General features: G+C 41.1%; 1 protein-coding gene across 28 annotated transcripts in view; it reads right to left on the bottom strand.

The window, feature by feature from the left end:
* Positions 1-23,477, bottom strand: part of ARHGEF6 (Rac/Cdc42 guanine nucleotide exchange factor 6) — a 117,883-nt gene that overhangs the window by 63,027 nt on the left and 31,379 nt on the right. For 24 of the 28 annotated variants that reach the window (XR_015159585.1, XR_015159584.1, XM_086389097.1 and 21 more), the window contains 4 exons: positions 22,748-22,832; positions 20,444-20,568; positions 18,649-18,850; positions 6,957-7,027 (listed from right to left, as the gene is read on the bottom strand). Coding sequence is in view for 26 of the 28 variants with exons in the window: in XM_086389097.1 (XP_086245223.1) it covers positions 6,957-7,027; positions 18,649-18,850; positions 20,444-20,568; positions 22,748-22,832 (483 nt within the window). In the remaining 2 variants the exon portion in view is untranslated. Of the gene's footprint in view, positions 1-6,956; positions 7,028-18,648; positions 18,851-20,443; positions 20,569-22,747; positions 22,833-22,964; positions 23,024-23,180; positions 23,396-23,477 lie in introns of those variants that run through there. The other 4 variants (XM_086389111.1, XM_086389119.1, XM_086389122.1 and 1 more) reach the window with 2 other exon arrangements.

Genomic DNA, 23,477 nt, shown 5'->3' with positions numbered 1-23,477 from the left:
GTATTTATACAATATTTGGCTTATATGACAGAAGAGCCACCTGCTTACATTCAAGTGCAGTGGTCAATTTCACTTCTCCAAGTCCTTGGTTTTCACAAAACAAGCAGCACCATGCCCTGTAATTGACAGACCCAGCAAAACAGAATTGGACTCTGAAAACTCTCATCATCTCCCCAACTTCAGGTGGAAGACATGGATGGATGAGTCAAACAGGAAATAAGAAGGCAAAAAAGAATATGGCATATGGAGAAGGAATAAATGGATAGATGGGTAAGGTAGTTTAGATTAGTGGTTTAAAAAAGAGAGAATGCACAGAAGTTTTTTAGGGCAGTGAAATTACCCTGAACAACACTCTAAAGGTAGATAGATGTCATTATACATTTGTCCAAACCCCTAGAATGTCCAACATCAAGAGTAATGGCAATGTCAACTCTGGACTTTGGTGCTAATGATGTGTCAATGTAGGTTCATCAATTGTCACAAACATACCACTCTGATGGGACATGCTGATAGTGGGGGAGGCTATCTATGCATGTGTGGGGCAGGGGTATACAAGACATCTCTCCATTTTGATCAGTTTCACCATGAAGCTAGAACTGCCCGAAAATATAAAGTTTTCTTTTTCTAAGAAGGGTAGATAAGCACTAGAAAGGTAGAGAAAAAAATCTTTCCACCTTTCCTACTGAATGGAGGCACTGAAAACAGACTGGTTAGGCATCTGCCATACATTACAATAAAGTAGAAGAAAGTTAGAAAAAATAAACAATACTGGCCCTTACTTATTATATTTGCCTATTTGGCTGTAGGGAAATATCTCTACAGATATACAGTTGCAGACAGAGGCAACTTCCAGAGTTTAGTACAGGCAAACCTCGTGTTATCGCACTTTGTTTCATTTCACTTTGTGGACATCGTGTTTTTTCACAAACGGAAGGTGTATGGCAGCCCTGAATCAAGCAAGTCTACCGGCGCCATTTTTCCAACAGCATTTGCTCACTTCAGGTCTCTGTGTCACTTTTGGTAATTCTCCCAAGAGTCTACACTTTATCGTTATTATTATATTCATTGTGTGATGGGTGATCTTTGATATGACTACTGCAGAAAGATTACAACTCGCTGAAGGCTTAGATCATAGCATTTTTAACAATAAAATATTTGTTAATTAAGGCGTGTACATTGTTTTTTAAGACATAATGCCATTGCACACTTAATAGATGACAGTAAAGCATAAACAGGGACTTCCCTGGAGGTCCAGTGGTTAAGACTTCACGCTTCCACTGCAGGAGACACGGGTTTGATCCCTGGTTGGGGAACTAAAATCCTACATGCTGTGCAGCATGGTCAAAATTTTTTTAATTAAAATTTAAAAATTGGATAGGACTTAAAAGAAAAATAAAATGGAAACATAACTCTTATATGCACTGGGAAACCAAACAACTCATGTAACTCAGTTTCTTGCGATGCTCTGGAATCAAATGGGCCTTCCCAGATGGCTCTAGTGGTAAAGAATCTGCCTGCCAAAGCAAGAGACTCAAGAGACATGGGTTCAATCCCTGGGTTGGGAAGATCTCCTGGAGAAGGGAATGGCGACCCACTCCAGTATTCTTGCCTGGGAAATCCCATGGACAGAGGAGCCTGGCGGGCTACAGTCCATGGGGTCACAAAGAATCAGACATGACTGAGTGACTGAGCACTCATGGAATCATATCTGCAATATCTTTGAGGGGTGCTTGTATCAGTGAGCCTGGCCTATTTGTGGCAGCACAAAGGACCATATTCTTACAGTGGGCTGCACTTGTTGCAATAAATAAGGAATTTCACCCTCTGAGAGGCATTTTGATGGGAATGGAAGAGAACGCAGTCCCTTCTGCAGGGACAAGTTGCAGGCATGCACATTCTTGCCAGGATGAATGTGCTCACATGGTTCTCCCTGCCTGACTCCCCTTCCAGCTCTTCTCTGCTTATCTAAGCCCTAACATGCCCTCAATCCTCTCTGCCATTCAACTTTTTCCTGTTGCTGTTGTTGTTTAGTTGCTAATTCATGTCTGCCTCGCTGTGACCCCATGGACTATAACCCGCCAGGCTCCTCTGTCCATGAAATTGTCCAGGCAAGAATACGGGAGTGGGTTGTCATTCCCTTCTCCAGGGGAGTTTCCCGACCCACAGATCAAACTCACGTCTCCTGTACCTCCTGCATTGGCAGGCAGATTCTTTACCACTGATACACCTAGGAAATCCAATATTTTCCTTTATTGATTTTTGAATTTTAGTTTAGTGAGTATCAGAATCGCCTGTGAGGAATGGAGAGAAAGCAGCTGAGGGAACTGTTTAAAAATGCTGTTTACTAGGACCTATGGCCAAAGATTCTGATGTAACAAGCCAGATGTGGATCCCAGATATCTACAGTTTTAATGGTCTCCCTGGGGGCTTTCAAATGCAAAAGGTTTCCCAGCCACATCTGGAGCAACTCATCTTAGGACAGTTTGTCACTTGACATCATTGCCTGCCATGTGGCTTACACCATGTCGTCCTGTCTTCCCGGTGAGACCATGGATGCCAAGACCTAAGTGCTGCATGCAAATGAACCCACAACTAAGCTACATAGTTTCCTCTTTCTTTTCTTTTTTTTCAGTTTTATTGCAATCTAATTGACAAATAAAAATTATATATATTCAAGATATCTTACTTCACATTTTGATGTATGCACACATTGTGAAATGAGCACCACGATCAAGCTAATTAACACATCCATCACCTCACATAGTCACCATTTTCTTTTGTTGCTATTGTTCTTCTTTATTTTTAATCCCTCCTGGCACATAACATCAACTTACAATAGGCAAAGAGAGCCACTGAGCAGATTATTAGAAAAATAACTCATAGAAAACGATATGCTTTTGTTCAATGGTAAGAGACGTTTAACAAATGACAGTGAATTTTTAGGACAATGAAGGAACCAAAGTCAGGAGCAGCAAAAGCCTCCTTTAGGCTGTCATGTCCCTAAAGGATGCTAAACTCCCTTTCAAAACAACCGGCTAGGAGAGACCAAGCCTCAGTTAGATACATTAAACATGCCTCATGGCAGATGTAGGTCTGAGTTGGGCTCCCTACGTCACTTTGATCATACTGGAGAACTTCTAAACATTTCGGAACTTATGTGCCACCAGAAGCAAACTGAGGCTTAAATGGGTCCAAGATCAGCTGATAATCCCTCAGAAACTTGAAAAAGGGGAGAGAATGTGTGCAGACCTGCAAATTCCAAGAGGTCTCTATCCTGCCCAAGCTTATAGGATGTGAGAATTAATTTTATGTATCAACTTGGTTGGGTCATGAGATGCCCAGATTAAATACTATTTCTGGGCAGGTCTGTGAGAGTGTTTCCAGATAAGGTGAACTTTGAACCAGTAGCCTGAGTAAAGCAGATTGCCCTCCGCAATGTGCATCATCCAATCTGTTGGCCTGAATAGAACAAAAAGGTGAAGGAAGGGAGAATTGGCTCTCTTTGTACCTCACTGCTTGAGCTGGAACATCTGCTGCCTGAGGACTGGAATTTATACCCTTAGCTCTCCTAGTTCTCAGGCCTTTAGACTCAGACTGAACTACACCACCACCTGTCCTGGGTTTTCAGCTTACACATGGCAGATCATGGGACTTCTCAGCCTCCATAATCATACAAGCCAATTCCTTGTATGTATCATTTGTTCTGTCTCTCTGGAGAACCCTGACTAATACACAAGACCAAAATAAAGAAAGCATTTAGACTAGCGAGGACTCACTGAATAAAGAGCATAAGAACATGTCTGATCACAGTATCGTCAGGGTGTGAGAACAAAAAATCTCCATGAAGGAGAAATAATGAAGAAGACATAGTTCCTGTTTTATTTATAGCTATATTTATATTTAAACAGGCTATGTATATGTATATATGTATACACACACCCACACATCAAAGAAAGTTTGGCATCAGATTCAACAAGATGTTAATGATGATCATCTCTGAGTGGTGGAATTACAGGTGATATTTATTTTCTTCTTTATACTTTTCCTGCACTGTCTGATTTTTTAATCATTATTTATATAATAAAAAAATTCTTCCTGTTTTAAAAAAAATGAAGTAAAAATCAGACACTAGTGCTCTTACAGAACTAGCAACGGAAAACATCTACAATTAATGACTCTTAGGAAGACGAGCTAATGTGAGATGAGATGGGGACACCTTACATATGGGTGAACTTGATTTTTCAGATCTCCAAATACTGTGGGTGAGTACTCAGGTATTCAACACAGATTGGGAGGGTGATCAGAACACTCGGAACATATTTTGAATTTGTTGCTGCTAAAAATTTGCCTAAATACTCAAAAATGTAGATTTTTAAAAAACACCAACTAGCCCAAATCCCTTCACATGCATATCTAATTACAATAGTAAGTCCAACTGGTCTCAATAATCCAGCAATTCTCATACTACAGCTCTACAGTTCCTTCTCAGACCATCATGGGCTCCCCAAGACCTTTTGGGTTTTTTTAAATTAAGTTTGGTTTGAGAAAAAATTTAAATATATATATATTTTTTGGCTCAACAATTTAACTTCTAGGACTCCACCTTACAGATCTTTATACGCTTTGCCAAAGTTACACACAGGATGTTCACTGCAGAATTGTTTGTAACAGCGAGATGTGGAAATAAGGTACACGGACTCCAACAGGAGATGGGTGATAGAAACTGCAGTACATCTTGAGTTGGTATTTAGTATAGATAGGACTTGTATAATGCCCATAAGAATCACAGAGGTTAGTCTGCCTTGGATAATCCCAGTGAAGTTGCTCAGTCGTGTCCGACTCTTTGCGACCCGTGGACTGTAGCCCGCCAAGCTCCTCTGTTCATGGGCTTCTCCAGGCAAGAATACTGGAGTGGGTTGATAGACTCAGCAGAGGCAGAGAGAGAGTCAAAGCAGAGTGATTGTATGCTCCAGACCGGCAGGGAGAAGCAGCTATTGTAACACTTTCATTCACCATTTGACTGCACCCTTCCATTAAAAATTTAATCATTGGGGTTCACCTGGAAGCTAAAAGAAATGGTCAGGACCAGAGGTGGGGGGGGGTTGTGTGAAGGCGGTAAAAAGGTACAAACTCACAGTTATAAGTACTAGGGATATAAAGTACAACATGATAAATATAATTGACACTGCTGTATGCTCTTTATGATTATTGTTAAGATAGTATATCCTAAGAGTTCTCATCACGAGGAAAACACATTTTTTTCCATTTCTTTGATTTTGTAACTCTATGACATCATGGATGTTCAATGACTTACTGGGGTCATCATTTCATGATGTATGTAAGTCAAATCATTATGCTGTACACCTTAAATTTACAGTGTTGCATGTCAATTTTTTCTCAATATAACTAGAATAAAAAATAAAATACAAGGCAAATAAATAATTGAAAATATGATAACCTTAAGTGACAACTCAGAACACAAATTGTGTAGATAGCATGATTACAACTACATTGGGGTTCCCTGGTGGCTCAGAGGTTAAAGCGTCTGCCTGCAATGCGGGAGACCTGGGTTCGATCCCTGGATCGGGAAGATCCCCTGGAGAAGGGAATGGCAACCCACTCCAGTATTCTTGCCTGGAGAATCCCATGGACGGAGGAGCCTGGTGGGCTACAGTCCACGGGGTTGCAAAGAGTCAGACACGACTGAGCGATTACACTTCACTTCACTTCAATGATATATAGCTATATATGTGTAGGAAATGCATCAAAATATTACCAGTTTTTAAAAAAAAGTGATCAGGGATGAAGAGAGAAGGGAGCCTAGCTCTGTTGAGTGATGTATTTTAACCTCAGAAATGTAAAAGGAAAATAGTGACAAAATTATCCCCTGTGATTATTGTCCATGCTACCTATGAAGTTCCTACCTGATTTTTCACACCAACTACTGTTCATGTTATCATTATGAAGCAAACTCACTGAAGAATGATATTTCATTTTTTGAAACCAAATGTATAGAAAGATTTTAAAACTCTTGAGGGACTCCCCTGCCGGCCCAGTGGTTAGGACTCTGCACTTCCACCTCAGGGGGCACGGGTTCCATCCCTGGTCTGGGAACTAAGCTCCCGCAAGCCACACAGTATGGCCAAAAAATAAAATAAAAACTGTTTATCCATGCACACAATGAAAGGAATCGGCAGCAAAAACACACGTAGAACATTAGGTGAAGGGTGAAACTATATTTCAGCTGTGATGAGGAAGATGACAAGGCTACCAAACAGGGAGACTTCGGGGTTATGAGGACTTGACCTTTTCATTAGTGACTGGGCCAAGTCTGGAAAGAAGACATGGAGGAAAACAGAGTAGATTAAGGGAAATTATACAATTTCTTTTTCAAACAGGAACTTATTTTGAGTATTGCACATGCCCTATTTATAGCTTATATATTTTGTCATATCTGTGTTCAAGCCAGAGTCATTTTATTCCTCCCTCTGTGCCAAAGGACAGTCTTCCCTTTGGGCTGTCCTCAAGAACAAGGTTGATAATATTTCCAAGGATATCATAGCAAATTGATTGCTTCTAAAATAAAATCACACTATGCAATCATGTAAACTTTATTCCATTAAAGGAACTTGGGGATTCACCTCCTATATGTAAGGCGAGCTCTAACTGCTGAATTTCCCCATAATGTCGACATATCAGCCAATTTCTCCTTTGTTGCGGTTTAAAAGGTCTTGCTCTGAATCTTTGTGCTACCCTTGAATTACTCAGTACAGGGGATGTAAAACTTCTAGACATCTGTAAGAAACCTACAAGTAGAAGAGTTCCATTATAATGAAGCTGACATTAGACCCTTGCAATGCAGCTTTCTCCAGTCTTTCATTGGTGTCGCCTCGACACTTCAGTGGTTCTCCATATAGAGAGTCAAGAAAATTTTTGTTCATCATCTGAACACTCACCACAGTATAATAATTCTTGGTAAGTGGAGTCGCTTCAAATCCTTTGACAGCCTTGGGGGAGAGAGGTCTCTCTGTGAAAAAGACATTTAAATTCTGTTAATATCACACAAGTCTAAGATGAACATTTTATAACATAGGTCAACTAACATATAAATATTGTCAAGTGGAAGGCTCAAAGGAAATGTACGTTTCTAAACAAGTGAAGCTATAATCTTACTAAACTACAGATGGTCAAGTCACAGCTTCTTAATGACAGGGTCAAGGCAAGAACTTCAGATCCAGTTTGGGCTGTTTCTTCACTCATCTGCCTTTCCATTCGACTTATTATAAAACAGATAAGCAAAGGAATGCTAACCAAATACGTTATGTTTGTAACTTGCAACTAACCATACAAGAATAACATAATACAGATAATAGCAGCCATTCTTTCTTGGGGCTGGCTGTTTATTGTGCCCAGAATAAAATAATCGGAATCTTGAATACACTGAAAACTAGCAGGAAATTCTTCTATGTATCATTTTAATATCATTACATTGTGCTATAAACTGTTGTCTTTCTTTTACAAAGTTTGTCTTATCTATTAAACTCATGACGAAGAGATATCCCAGGATGCTTTTTTTAAAAACAAAGAAACCACTTAATAAAAATACAGACAGGGGACTTCTTTGGTGGTCCAATGGCTAAGACTCCTCACTTGCACTGCAAGGGGATCAGGTTCAAACCCTGGTCAGGGAACTAAGATCTCACAAGCCACCTTGTGCAGCCAAAAGAAATATAAAAAATAAAAAATACAAGACAACAATCATAAATGTTTAACAGTGTCACTACAGACTATCTTCCTTACTCTCATTTTGTCCTGTATATCATTGCTGTATATTCCATTTTTACCTCGCTATATTATATTGTATGCTGCTTTAAATTCCTTCTGAAGTATGGTAGAGTATACATAACCAAGTATTATCATCAGGCCTTGATCTTTCCTTTTCTAAAAGTAATATTTTCTAGTTTTATATCTATGACATTCCACTCCTAAAAAATACAATATATATAAAAGAAAAACCAACAATTAACCCGTCACCAAGAGCTAACCATCACCCACAGTAACGTTTTGGAGTATGTCTTCCTATTCCTTTTATCATGTGTTTGTGAACACACACACACAGTGATCTTCCTTAATTCACCTACAGCTTAACTCTCCTATTACAGCACTATTTCATGAACATTTTTCCATTTAACCTTGATTTCTAATGATTTTTATATTTAAAATATCCCTTATGTTTACTTGGCACTTACCAGCTTTTAGGACATTTTATTTGATCTTTACAACGACCCTGTGAGGCAGAGATAATCTTCTCATTTTGCAGAGGTCACTAAAGTACAGAAAGGTGAGGTCAGCTGCCTAAGGGCATGAATTTGGGAAATGGCAGAGCCAGGACTGAAGCCCGGGTGTGTCTTGACAAGAGCCTGTGCTCCCAAGCAGCAGGACGTCCAGAGATGAAGCTACTGAAGGGCCTGGTCGATGGCATGAGCAGTGAGTGGTTCCCCATCCACCTCAGAGCTCAGAGGGGCCATCAGTTCGATCTGGGATGGTCAGAGAAGATCTTGCTGGGCAGGGGGGTATTTGATCTGTCCCTGGATGGGGGCTAGAATTCAAACAGGCTGAGAAGACAGTAGAGCGTTTTCTCAGCAGGGAAGATTCCAGGAGCACAGCTGTAGAAATGGCAACACTCAAACAGGGCTGTTCCTGCGACAGTGAACTGTCCAGCTGGACCAGGCTGTGTAAAGTGGAAATACAGCAGAAACGCAGGTATGAGGGCCAATTCTCCCACTCCTCAGCAACAAAAAATGGGGCATATCTAGTTTAAGATCTGCCTGGATCCACATGGTGGCTTCACGAGGCTTTACTGGATAAATCTGAGCAATTCAAAGCCACCCAGACTATTACTTGAGATTATAAGTGGCAGAGTCAGGACATGAACCCAAGTACTGTATTGCCAAGCTTGGTGCTCGCCGCCCCCCACCGCCCCCCCCCCCAACACACACACACTATGGTTTTGGACTCTTCAGCATACTTGAAATCAACAGTCACCAAATTCTTTTAGTTTTTATTAAACAAGTTTTCTACAGTATAGCCCTGATGCTACTTAAAACTCAGTTGTTTTGTGTAATTATGACATAAACCAGTCCGATAAAAATAGAATGTTCCAGAGAAATCAGCAAGATGTGGTCGCCTTTTGAAAGCAAGGCCAAAAGGAAGGGTAAACAGTAATGGAAAGTCTGCTAAGATGCAGAAGAGGAAAGGAAAGCCCAAAGGAATTGGTCACTGCAATTGAAAAAAAAAAATGGTAACTATGTAAAGTAGAACAGGGAAACACGAAAGAAAACAGTGACTGCCATGGAGATTCCTGGGTGGCTGAACATAATGCTAAAAGAGCTGGTGCTTTGATAAGATCAATAAAATTGTTAACAAGGATTTACTGAATAGCCCAGGGGACTATATTCAGTATATTGTAATGACCTATAATGGAAAAGAAATTTTCAAAATATAGAGATATATACATATATATGTATAACCAAATCACTTTGTTGTACACCTGAAATTAATACAATATTGCAAATTAATCACACTTTAATAAAAAAATTCTAGTGAAAAAATTTTAATAAAATAGTCAAACTCTAGCAAGACTGACGGAGGAAAAAAGAGAGAAGACACATATTGCCTATATGAGAAGTGAAATATGGGATATCTTTACAGACTCTAGAGATACCAAAAAGATAATAAATAGTATGAACAACTCAAAACACATAAATTTGATAATCAGGTGTGAAATGGAGCAATTTCTCAGAAAACCAAAACTGCCACAGTTCACCCACTATTAAATATACCATTTGAAGAACCTTATAACTAGTATGGAAATTGAATTTATAAATTTAAAACTTTGGAAAAAAGGAAATCTCCAGGCACATATGGTTCTAATGGAGAGTTCTACCAAATGTTTAAGGAAGAAGTCATAGCAATTCTTCTCAATGTCTTCCAGAAAATAAAAGAATTCATTTTATAAAGTCACTATTACACTGACACCAAAACCAGACAAAGACAGTACAAAAAATAAAACTGCAGACCCATATCCCTCATGAATTTCGATGAAAAAACCTTAACAAAGTATCAGTAAATAGAATTCAGCAATATTTTATAAGAACTTTATACCATGGAATTCATCCCATGGATACAAGTTGGTTAAATATTCAAAAATCAATAGATGAAACCCATGTTAGTAATAGCCTAAAAAGAAAAATCACATGATAATATCAATGGATGCAGAAAAAGCACAGGACAAAATTAAATACCCATTCAACAAAAACTTCCAAAAAGAAATAGGAATAAAGAACTTCTCCAACTCTATAAAGACATCTACAAAAACCTTATAGCTAGCATCTTACCTAGTGGAGAAAAACCTACAGCTGAATGCATTCCGAACCCCAAGATCAGGAATAAGGCAAGGATGCCTGCTCTCACTCAGCGTCGTGCTGGAAGGTCTGGATGTCCCTGCAGTCTTGGTGCAGAATGGGGAATCAACCCCGAGAGAAGGAAAACAGATTTGGAAGGACAACCTTGGAAAATCTTTAGATACGTAGCCTTTGCAAACAACCGGCCCCATGAAAAAATTCAAGGGGTGGATGCAAAGAGAAAAACACCAGTACCAGGTTTCAGTGACAGTTCTTGCCTCTTGTTCCTCCTTTGCCCTCTACCCCCAGCCCACCACTGCCTACTCTTAACACGTGTGGTCTTAGCTGAAACCCACTCTCAGTGAGACACGCAGAGAAGGAATGAATACGTGGAGGTGCAGAAGAAACAAGTTCAGTCCCTGGGGGTGGTTCCAAGTGACAGAAGGGGGGTCAATTTTCCCTCCCCAAAGTGTCTCTTTGGCACATGGATTATATTGAGCTGAAAACAATCAAGGCTCTAAAGACTCAGGAAGTCTTTCTTTTTACCTCCCTCTTAGATGCCTAGAGAATTTAGGTAGAAGGCCTGTTCCCAGAACAGAGCTATCAGCAGAGACATCTGCAAAGAACATGGGCTGGGGGTGGTGGGGACAGCTCTTGGAGATCAGAGTCCACTCTGTGTTCCATGGTCTCTGCAAGGCCCAGCAAACATTTATTTGCCAAACATTTGCTTTTCCATCTCTCTGTCAATTGCCTTCTTCCCCTTTGAAGTCACAAACCACTACCCCCAACACCCTCTTTTATCTTTAGCTGAAGATGGTATTTAATGTGAACGTTTCACCATTTTGGCAACTTACTCAGTTCCCCTGGGTCTCTCCCATGTAGACATATTATTAAAAATTTTTTTGTGATTTTCACCTGTTGATCTGTCTCTTACCAATTTCAAAAGAACCTAGAAGGGTAGAGGAAAACTTTTTCCTCCGCAATATAACCTAACTAGAACTAATATGAAAACATAAACCTTTTAGGTGGTGTTTCTAAGGCCATTAAAAAACTGGTCAATTCAATTCAATCAACAAAAAAGAAATCAATCAATGTAGTGAAGAATTCAAATGGGTTATTTAGCATAACTCAAACAACAACAGTGTCACACAGTGTAGACATAAGTAACCTTCCTAGGGCATTCTGCTAAGTGAAATAAGTCAGAGAAAGACAAATACTATACTGTACAATAGGACGTATTCATGGAATCTAAAAAATAAAACCAACTAGTGAATATAACAAGAAAGAAGCAAACTCACTGATACAGAAAACAAACTATTGGTGACCAGTGGGGAGAGGGAAGGGGGAGGGGCAATATAGGGATAGGAGAGTAACAGGTACTATTAGGTATAAACTATTAGGTATAAAATAAGCTACAAGGATATACTGTACAACATGAGGAATACAGCAAATATTTTATGATAACTATAAATGGAGTATAACCCTTAAATATTGTGATCACTATATTATATAATTTATATAATACTATACAACTGGGGCTTCCCTTGTAGCTCAGTTGGTAAAGAGTCTGCCTGCAATGCAGGAGACCCGGGTTCAATCCCTGGGTCAGGAAGATCCCCTGGAGAAGGAAATGGCAACCCACTCCAGTATTCTTGCTTGGGAAATCCCATAGACAGAGGAGCCTGGCGGGCTACAGTCCATGGGGTCACAAAGGGTTGGACACGACTTAGCGACTAAACAACAATAACAAATATTTCAATTAAAAAATGTTACAAATGTTGGGAAAAAAGAGAAATCGTCCTTATTCCTATGTAACGATCCCTTTCCCATTAACTCTCCATTCATTCCTCTCCCTCGCTAAGGTATAGATTCCTATGCCTGTTGGTGGTGACAAGTCAAAAAGAAATCTAGTGATAACTGGTTTTCTCTGGATGTGAAGGATCTGTGTGATACACCCTGGGGATTAAAACAGGAAGTCTAAATATAAAGCCTCATCATGGTTTTGGATTAGAATAAGTAGGAAGAGTCATTTCTTAATCTGCCTTAATAAAATTTAATTAGCCATCTACCTAATCCCCTCATTTGACATCTACATTTACCTGCAAAGAAGAAGTTTTAGAAGGATTTATTGACCCTTTAACTGAATCAGCTGAAGAAAACAGAACTTGTTTAAAATATCTGCTCCAATCATATTTGCCTCAATAGCCAGGAAAATTTTAATGCAAAGTCCTGATAAAACCTTCACCCTTTCTTGGTAACAAAGACAAAAATTTTAAGGAGAGATATAACCTACTGTGTTACTGAGATATAACTTACTATGATGTAGTGGCAAACATGATTTTGGTGTGTAAACAACAAGGTCATTTACAAGTTACCACTAATTTTGAAGAAAAAGACTGAAAACAGGATAAATGGCTAATTTTCTTATTTATAATGTATCTGAGTCAAATGAAATGATGGATAAAAAAGACCGTCTGTAGTTTATATAATGACTAAGTTATTCATACATGTACTTTTCAAGAAGTAAGATCCTTGGAAAAAATATTTTTTCCTCAAAATGGGGTGTATTTTTCTCATGTGACAGGAAATTGAAAGGTGGCCAGCAGGACTGGTAACAAGAGCTTCCTAATGTCACCTGTGTCTGAGTTCTCTCATTCTTGCGGAGAGGCTTTTGTCATCATGGTCACAAAAAACTATTCTATCTTCAGCCTTAAACTCATGTTGAAAGATGTGTGTGTGTGTGTGTGTGTGTGTGTGTATAAAACACTATACTCAAATATTCTATTTATCAACTTTCTACAGTATTAGAGTGGTGGTGTTCTGTAAGTCCTCAGAAATCAACCTCCTGAAGAGAGGAAGAAACTGTCTCCAGGGCTTTGGCCATAATTATCTCTAGACAAAAGTTACAGAGGATTTCTCAAACTTAAAAATCCATTCCCCAAGGGCAAACTTACCAGAGCATGAAGTGCTCTTGTCAATGGAACAAAACTCTGCACAGCTTTCCATCGCAGAGGCAGCAGAGCCATCTGCGGGCTGAGGGTTGCCTGGGACTGGAGTTCCTTTGTTTGATTTCTAAGACAAAAGAACCTGTAGCATCAGCCTGAATTGTACCCAGGCTACCGTGAATGAGTATTCCAGAATTCCTGACTCTTCCAGTGATCTCCGTGTTACACATCTGGCCCAACAGTAAGCAGATAGAGATCACAGAATTCCATGCCTGATTCAACTTTATAAAGGACCCAGAAGTTGTATAGCAGAGGAGTTGAAAACTTCAAATTGAAGGTTTCGTTTCTTTGAGCTACACATTTAATCTAGAAATCATTTTTAAAGACTCTTTAAAGATAAATGTTCTTTCCTAAGTGGACACATCACTATGGATTTTATGGAAAGACATTCCAAAGTTGACAAGTATCTTCTAAGTGTTAGTCGCTCAGTCGTGTCTGACTCTTTGCGACCCCATGGACTATAGCCCACCAGGCTCCTCTGTCCATGGAATTCTCCAGGCAAGAATACTGGAGTGGGTAGCCATTCCCTTCTCCAGGGGATAAAACAGCATAACACTGAGTTTATATTGTCCCTCAGCAGCATTCTAAGTAGGTTGTGGCCTTCTTACTGTTTTGTGCAGCAAGATACCGGTGGGAAAGGATTCAAGTCGGCAAAGAGCTGATACCTACTTTGCCAACAAGATGTTTGCATTACACCAAGTTAATCTCCTCCACAGTCCCTTAAACACGCTCCACTTGAACTACCACCGATCTTTCATGGTTTTCATTCTCCCCAAACAATCACTACAACTTATATTGTCCTCCTCTCTCTTTTGGACCTGTCCACACAGCCTCCGTGTCTTTGAGGGTTCAGCTCAAGTCCTATCTCTTCCAGGAAGCCTCTCCCAACCTCTCCAGTCACTGCATACTCTCTGTCCACTGATGATCTGCTATCTATTTGACACTTCATCATCCACCACTTTGTAGTGTCCATTGGCAGTTTAATCTCCAGCTCTTACCTCTCTCCCATGCTCTAAATTCATCCTGCCAACCTGCTAGAAATCTTCAGAATGATAACCTGCTGGCACCTCCACTCAACATGTCCAAAACAACTCATCATCTTCCAGTACCAATCACCCACCCCCAACACACACACACACACACACACACACACACGCAAAAACCTCCTATCTTCTCTATTAAGGGAGTTCAGCATCTACCAAACATTTCCTATGTCTAAAGCACTACATTAGGCACTATGGACACAGAAAGATATACAAAGATGAATAATTTCCGTTTGACCTCCTTGTCAGGATGAGCTGGGTACCTCTCTTCTGCTCACCATTCTCCAGACTACCTTGTATTTAGAACTGAGCATTTGATATGCTAGTAAGACCATCTCCTCACAAGACTATGAACACCACGAGGGCAAGAGGCATGCCTCAGGCTTCTGTGCCTCACTGGTTCCCTCATCATAGAACTGATATCCTACTCCTGGCAAATAAACCTTTTCTGCCCAGCTAGGTGGATGACACTGCACACCCTTAAGGAGCTCACCATCAACCTGGACCCCTAGGCTTGGCATTATGTTCACCTCTTCCCTTTCCTCATAGCTAATCATCAGCAAGTTTTCTTGATTCTGTTTTGACAGTATCTACTGCATCCATCCACTTTCTCTTCTTCTCCACAGTCATCAAAGTCGATTGCTGGGACCTCAGCAGTAGTCTTTACTGCTTTGCCCACATCCTCCTTGATTATCCCCACCACTTCCCTGCCATCCAGCCCCAACATCATCACTAGAAAGATTTCTCTAAACCACATGCAATCCCCTGCTTACAACTTGTCATTGACAGCCTTCTTAAAGTAGCTCCAGCCACACCCCTTCTCTTCACTCACCTGACCCTCAACCCAAATCCTCCTATCACTCACTCCATGCTTCCTTGCTTCCCAGCTTTAACTTAGTAACTGCTTCTATCCTCTGCCCATCAGAAGCCTCTTTTCATCATTCAAGACCCAAGTCAAGTGCTTCTTTCCTCTTGCTGCTGCTGCTGCTGCTAAGTCACTTCAGTCGTGTCCGACTCTGTGCGACCCCACAGACGGCAGCCCACCAGGCTCCCCCGTCCCTGGGATTCTCCAGGCAAGAACACTGGAGTGGGTTGCCATTTCCTTCTCCAGTGCATGAAAGTGAAAAGTGAAAGTGAAGTCGCTCAGTCATGTCCAACTCCTAGCGACCCCATGGACTGCAGCCCACCAGGCTCCTCCATCCATGGGATTTTCCAGGCAAGAGTATTGGACTGGGGTGTCATTGCCTTCTTTCCTCTTAGGTTACTGTTAAACAAATAATTTCTTTACTCTTCCAACAGCTTTGTACATATGACTTTGTGTGACTCTGTCCTAACCTGTCATGTACACACCTATCATGACTACTAGACTGCAAAGTCCTTGGGGGCAGAGTCCATGAGGACAGATTATTACAACCCTCTCCCCACCAAGTGGGCTTCGCTGGTAGCTCAGTTGGTGAAAAGAATCCACCTGCAATGCAGGAGACCCCAACTCAATTCCTGGGTCAGGAAGATCCTCTGGAGAAGGGATAGGCTACCCACTCCAGTATTCTTGGGCTGGTGGTTCAGATGGTAAAGAATCCACCTGCAATGAGGGAGACCTGGGTTCAATCCCTGGGTTGGGAAGATCCCCTGGAGGTGGGCATGGAAACCCACTCCAGTATTCTTGCCCGGAGAATACTCATGGACGGAGGAGCCTGGTGGGCTACAGTTCGGGGTCGCAAAGAGTCAGACACGACTGAGTGGGTAAGTACAGCACAGCCCACCCAGTACCCAGGAAATACTCAATGAACAAGCTGAACAGAATTGAATGACCTGCCCCACAACATTCATTCATTTTACAAATATTTACCGAGCCAAACCAACAGAAAAAACATCTCTGCCCTTGTGGCACTTATATGCTAATGGTAGAATACAGATGGTAAATGAAATAAATAAATATACACTGTTAGAAATAAATGGTTAAAAAAAAAACCTACAAAAGGGAAAGGGGACAAGAGTAGTGAGAACAGGGTCCAATTTCCCCCTGGGTGACCGGATAAGATGCTACTTCAAAGCCAACAAGGGAGCAAAAACCTGAAGTAGGTAAGGGTGGAGGGACAGCAGGTGAGGCAGGAACCTGTTTGGAACAGGCAACCAGGAGGCCCGCGTGGAAGTGGGACAAGTGAGGGGGAGAGAGGTCAGAAAGAAGGTCAGAGGGGACACCAGAGGCCAAATCCTGGAGGCCATGTAGACTATTGGGATGACCTTGACCTTCACTGTTTTTGAGCTGGGAGCCATTATAGTACTCAAGTTACATTTTAAAAGGATCATTTTAAACGTACCCTCTCTAATCATTTTAATAATGCTCAAGGTACATTTTATATTTTTTTAATTTTTTTTTCAAGGTACATTTTAAAAGTACCCTCTGGCTACTGAGTTTAAATTACACTATAGGAGTGACAAGGACAGGAGCAGGGATGCCAGTTAAGAAGCTATTGCAATAAACTAGGTGGGAAGTGGTCCATACTCTTGCAGTCCTAGGCTTTCCCTGATAGGCTGGCCTCCTGACCCCAGTTAGCCAGACCTATTCTTGACAGCTGGAAAAGAGTTTCTAAGGGTTAGGTTCCCCAGGTGCTCAAACAAGAGCCAGAGCTTGCCAAGTGTATCCTTAACTGAGTTGTAAACCAAAGAGAGTTTAGGAAAAACTCAAAGAGAAGGGGTCCAAGACCAGGACAAACTGCTCAGGGTGGTTGGTTCACAAGGGAGGAGCCAGACTATATGCTACAAGGCATCTCAGTAAGGGACACTATATATATAATGAGTGCGGCGTGCTGTCTGTTCGCTACCTGCATCCCCTCAACAATGCTTGGGATTCCCAGGCCAGGCCAGGAAGCAAGGGCTGTTCCTTTTACTTTTCTGATGAAGGCATTGAATCAGTGAACAAAGTTAGGGTGAATTTGTCAAATTATTTAGAGATTCTAACAATCAGATTATACACATTGAAAGATGTAAAAGGGGTAAAAATCGGCTGTGGAAATCATCAAAACCAAGGAAATTCCAGGCAAAGCCCATGAAAATACTTCAGGGCTCAACAGAAACTCCTCGATTCCCAGTACTAAAAGATACTAAGACATTTACACACACACACATAATTAGAAATCTGTTAGTAAATACTCATTCCATTAAAGGAAATGCTCTACCTTCACCCGATACACAACACAGAAAAGCGTGAAGCTAAATTTTAGCTCAAATACTTTAGGGAAAAGCTCCTAACAGTGGTTATCTGGAGGAGGAGATGAGAGGGGAACTTTTATTATCTCCACTATCTATTTTGGTAAGTTTTAACTTATAGTGAGCCTATAATCTTATTAAATAATAGTATTAATTTTGAGGTATTAAAAAAGCAAAAAAAGACATCAACCAAAGGAAAAAATATACCAAGGAGCTAACTACTCAAAAGGAGCCCCTGGGTAAATAGTTTTGAAGCATGAAGAGCTATAATAATGTGAATAACTGAACCTTATTTTATCTGTATTATGACATATTTTTATAATGCCAGAGATTTTTGTTGGTTTTGTAATATAAGCAAGATTTAGTTTCTTGAATAAAAGGCAAGTAAGTTACCTAAGAAAGTTCTAGAATGATTACTGATGAGTGATTAGATTGCATTTCTCTGGGTATCATCATGAAAAAGGGTAAACGGTTAGCAGTGTACAACGACTTTCAGGGTAATCTTATTTAGAATCAAAGTGGCCAGACAGCTTCCTGCAGCCTTGTGATTATTTCTCCTACATATCTCTGAGACATTTAGACTTAAGTTTGCTCAAAGAGCTTAGGGATAAAAAAGGAAGTGAGCACATGGCCTTTCTTATTATTGTATTCTGCCATCAGTGATTCTTGGAGTAGCAGGAAGGACTTTGTACATGGGCTACATGAGCTAGAATTAGTAGCAGAAAGGGACATAGTTAGGGTGGAACAGTTGTCTAAGCTTTGAATTCTTTTGCTTTTTTAGTTTTTTGCCGCCTTGATGTAATCTAAATACAACTTGGCTTCAAAATATCTAATCACAGATTTTTTTATCCCAGTTCTGTTCTAGTCTTTTTCACATATACCAGTACAAACAATTCTGTGAACCAATGAAAACTGCAAGATTTTCCGTCCAAAGACCAAGAACATAGAGGAGTCAGAGTCAAAAAAGCTTTGAAAAGATTGACTTACCGCTGGATTTAATTTCTCGGACATAATTACTAGGGAACCAGCCCGTTCTCCCATTTAATGTGCCTTCCCACCAGCCTCCTTCTTCAACTCTAGTGACATAAATGATGTCCCCTTTACAGACAGACAGCTCGTCTTCATTAGTCTGCTTAAAGTTGAATCTTGCCTTTACTATCAACTGGTGACTTCCATTTTCCGTCATCTCCTAGAGAAATAAAAGTCACACCAGATTAGGTACTCATCTCAATGAGGCTGGGGCAGAAATTCTATGAATTTAGGCAAATAAAGTAGGGTGACCAAGGATAAAACCCCAGGTCTATCTCAGTCTTGAATCTTTAACTTAGGAATGGGCCTAACATAGGTAGGCCTTGCCAGGGCGCAAGCGGTGAGAAGAAGGGGATTAATAAAGCCCTCAAAATTGTAGGCAAACTTTTGCATTTGTGGGCATGTGTATTTTGGAGGGAGTCATGCCTTCATCTCCTTGTCCCCCACCAGTTATCTAAAGATACTACTTTTATTTTTTTGGCCACACCACTCAGCTTGTGGGGATCTTAGTTTCCCGACCAAGAATCAAATCCAGGCCCCCCGCAATGGAAGCATGGAGTCCTAATCACTGGATTGCCAGGGAATTCCTGAAAGATACTTATTTAAATGAGCTAGGAAACAAAGTAGATTAATAAACTATCCCACTCTGCCTGTACCCAACACCCAGACAAAGTCTTACATAATTACATGACCAAGATTAGGTACTAACCTCCTCTCATAAAATCTGCCTCCCACCTCCCAATTACTAAGAATATCTTAAATTGGCTAAGGCTTAGTCATATGCAAAGATCAAATATCCCATAGTTACCCAAGTCAGGAGCTCTTAACCTGTCACAGGTCCCTGAGAAGATGATAGCACAATGTGCCTTTACCCAAAACAGAGACTAGTAAATTCAGAGAGAAAATTTTGCATACAATTTGAGAGGGCCCAAGGGGTATGGAACCTTACAATGTTCATCAGCTTCTGAAAGGGATCTCTGATCTCAAAAGGTTAAGTGCTTTGGAAGTAATTAAAGTACTTTGGAACTAATAGCTCCTGATGGCTTAAAGCAAGTGGGTGGATTTTGACAAGGAATAAAGGTCTCAAAAGAGCAGAAGCTAGGGTGCTTCCTTCCAAAAGCTCCCATTAAGACCAAATGCAATGATAACTGAGCCATCCCAATACAGGAGCTCCTCTCGAGCTCAGTAGGAATGCAAAGAGAAAAAGAAAATGGCAGTGATGATGATGAGAGCAAGTAATGTGCATTGATTGCCTGCACTGTGCCAGGAGCTATTTAGTTCTCTAATAAGCTGGGGGCGGGGGGTGGGTGGTGGTGACGGGGAAATAACAGCAAACTTCCCTCAGGAAGTCGGACTAACAACTGACATTTGCATAGGGCTCTCAGTTGCTCAATTCTAGAAAGGGATGGGCTTCCCTGGTGGCTCAGACAGTCAAGAATCTGCCTGCAATGCAGGAGACCTGGGTTTCAATTCCTGGGTCAGGAAGATCCCCTGGAGAAGGGAATGGCTACCCACTCCAGTAGAAAGGGATAGAACTTTGAGGCTTCAACCCTGACTTTCTGACTCTGTGGCCCACATGCCTTTGATGCGTTCCCTTGGGCCAGCCTGAATTGGGGTGAGGTTCCAAATTCATTTTATCACAACACCCCAAACCAACAGGATGGTATCTCACCACCTATGGAGATGTAACCAAGATAGCCATCGAATTTTACGGATTTAAAAACAGGCCAGGGGAATTGGGGACCATACTTACCACTGGCTTTGACTGCCTTTGCAGTCCTGGAGCTGTGCTAGAAACTGCTCCCTGTGGGTTTGTCTGAGAACTATTAGCAGCGCTAAGAGAAGAGGAACGTCCACATGGCCTTTCTGAGAGCTGATCTGTGAAAAGAGGAAAAGGTACCGTAAAGAGAGCCCCTTGTGTCAGAAAAACGTCTCCAGCAAAATATTTTCTTTCACGGGACATTATCAAAGGCAATCTGACCAGACTTCTAACTGTTCCATGATGAACATGCTGAGCTTATTTCACCCCCCCTCCCCTCCATTGCAGTGGCCAACTTCTCTTTCTTAACCTTACTGGCCATTGTTCTCCAGTAGAATGAAAAACAGCAACACAACCACATTTTCTCTTAACCCATTTCTCTACAACACTTTGCTCCTGAACCCGTTGGAACAGTATGCCCTGTGATCCCCAGCAGAACTATATTGGGTACCAAACAGCTGTCTGTGGCTCTTATTACTTTGAAATATTTTAAATTTCTCGCTTTGTTTTTTGGCCCGTAACTGAGTGGTTCTTTTCTTCCTCACATGGAGCAGTCTATGTGGCACATATGATGTCAAATCTTCCTTGTGCCTGGGGGATGGGAGAATGAGAATGAGAGAGAATGTGCGTCTGGGAAAGATGCAGTCTTGATACTAGAATCTTTTTTTTTTTTTAAACTCAAACTCAAGAGTCTTTTCCTTGAAACCATGTGAAATTCGATCAGCCCAGCGCTGAGTTGGGTGTTTTCAGAATGCCCAGAGCATACTAAAGGGAGGAGTTGGCTTCCTGACAAATTCAAATGAGAGTTCTTTTCCTCTCCATTTATTTTTAAAAGATATAAACTGCAAAAGTCTAAAGCCCAAACATTCCCTAGGCGACAAGCTCAGTATCCAAGTAATTTCCTTGATGCTGTGGGTTTTAACTTTCACCTCCTTGTATTTTATAAATATCTGTGGCAAGGGAAGAGACTGTAAAACTTGCTAGGAGAGTTTGGCAAAGGAACATATAATTTGTATGGCATAATGTTAGAATTATACGATCCTCCCTGCCCAGAACTGGATAGTTGTCATGTGTGTTAAATATAGTTACTTGAATTAGCTGTACTTTCTGCTATACGCCTTGCAATAGCGCCAAAGCATTTTCTTCCAGAAAGCAAAAGAACAACTTCAGAGAAGTATTTTTGCATTTATTGCTATTATATACAGCTCTTTTGACTAAAACTGTAATTACTTGATAGCTTCCTAGATGCCCCAGCCTCTTTGGCACTTGATTATATTGTCTGTTCTTGTTCTTTAATTGTTTCATGTGGGTAAGTTGAGTCTCCCTAAATAGATGGTAATTTTCTCCAGGGCGGGGACCACGTCTTACACTTCCTTTGTAGCACCTGGCAGTGCTGGGCACACAGCGTGTTGACTTTCCAGTGTTTTGAGCAGCAAGACCCAAGTTGGAGCATCGGGGCTCTAGAGTCAGTGAGCTGTGGGTCTGAATCCCAGGTCTGCTGCTTACTTTCTACTCGAACCACCACAGGCCTGACTTTCGTCATCTGTAATATGGACCTACTATTGACACCTACTCCACCTACTCCCAGGGTTGTTTCAAAGATTAAATGAGACTACTGATGGCTCTTAGGACGGCCATGACCCATGGTAAGGGCTCAACGCATGTTAACTATGGTTATTACTGCCCTGCTCTCAGTAAGAGACTGTATCACAGAAGGAATGAAGCTATCCTTTAAGGTTATCATCATTTGGTTCACATGTACTAAGATTTATATTTATTTCATTCTGCCAATGTGATGGGTACTAAACATTTAAATAAATGATGTTCTTTTCTCTCACTATGAACCTGAGGTTTCATTTCCAGTGCAAGGTTACTGAAGGGTTCCTTAACATGGACAAAGACATACTGAAAACTATGAGAAAAAAAAAAAAAATGTCTCTGGCGGGGAAAGGGAAGTAACGGCTGCATTTTGTAAACTTTATGAAAAAAGGAACTGATCTTTTTCCTTTTAATTTTCTGCCTTGTTATACTCAGGGGCCTATTTGATAGCTTTGAATGAAATTGTTTCTTGATTCTTATTATATTAAGGGCATTAGAAAAACATCTGTAATAGTTATGTTGAAATCCTAAAGTATGACGAATTAAAGCATCTGGCACCCATTGGGGTTCTTTTAAGGGGAAGAGAGAAATCTGTCCCAAGGGCACAGTTGTGGCCATAGTCGGATCCTAGAGGAATCAGAGACACGTGAACCCAAACATGTCACCCAGACCCCCCTACCCATCTCAAGCCCTACTTACCTTCTGTTGCTTTGTTGACAGCTAAAAGAGTGTTCAGAACCTTGGAGAAATTGACCCCTGCATAAAGGTCATCAGGATCAAATATCTATGAGAAAGGAAATTGAAACTGTTAAGACACTGTAAGTATTCAACTCAACAAACCAAACTATCAGAAGGCTACTTCCTCCAGCTCTCAGGGGAAAATAATGTAAAAGCCAAGACCCAAACCTCTGTATACCTTTGGGAAAAAATGAAAGCGGCAGCAAAGCCGCCTAATGACATGTGGCAGCCATCAGTGAGTCAGAGAGAAGCAGTAATGGGAAATGAGAACTATGCCGAGTGCAGCGCCCACCAGGAAATGCACAGACCTGCTCTTCTGACCTGAACCCATCAATACTCTCGGCCCAGTTACCGGAAACCCTGTGCTGGGTTACAGTCAGTGCCCATCACCTACCGAAGGAGGGGGAGCCCTTGTGACACCCTTTCCTCAGTGCAGTTTATTCACTGTTCTCAGCCGGGCACTGTCAGCACTGCCTTCCTCTCTTCTGCCCATCCTTGCTGTGGCCACCCGCTGGGTCCCAACTTCACACTGCCCAAACTTCCTGCCTAGGCCTGCCTCCTGTTCCCAGCCTCAGTGCCCAGTTTCTGCCGCTTGACCTTGCCCCTCTCAGCTCATCTTCATGGATCTGACCCTTGGCCACTCTGAGCCTCTAGGTTCTTCCTGGCCTTAGGTAACTTCTCCAGATATGAC

This window comes from Bos grunniens, chromosome X, assembly GCF_055505025.1.
Source record: "Bos grunniens cultivar Pamir isolate PY7600 chromosome X, Bosgru_T2T1.0, whole genome shotgun sequence".
NCBI classification, from domain to species: Eukaryota; Metazoa; Chordata; class Mammalia; order Artiodactyla; family Bovidae; genus Bos; species Bos grunniens.
The sequence above is the reverse complement of the archived record's forward strand: the minus strand, read 5'-3'. Positions and strand labels throughout refer to the sequence as shown.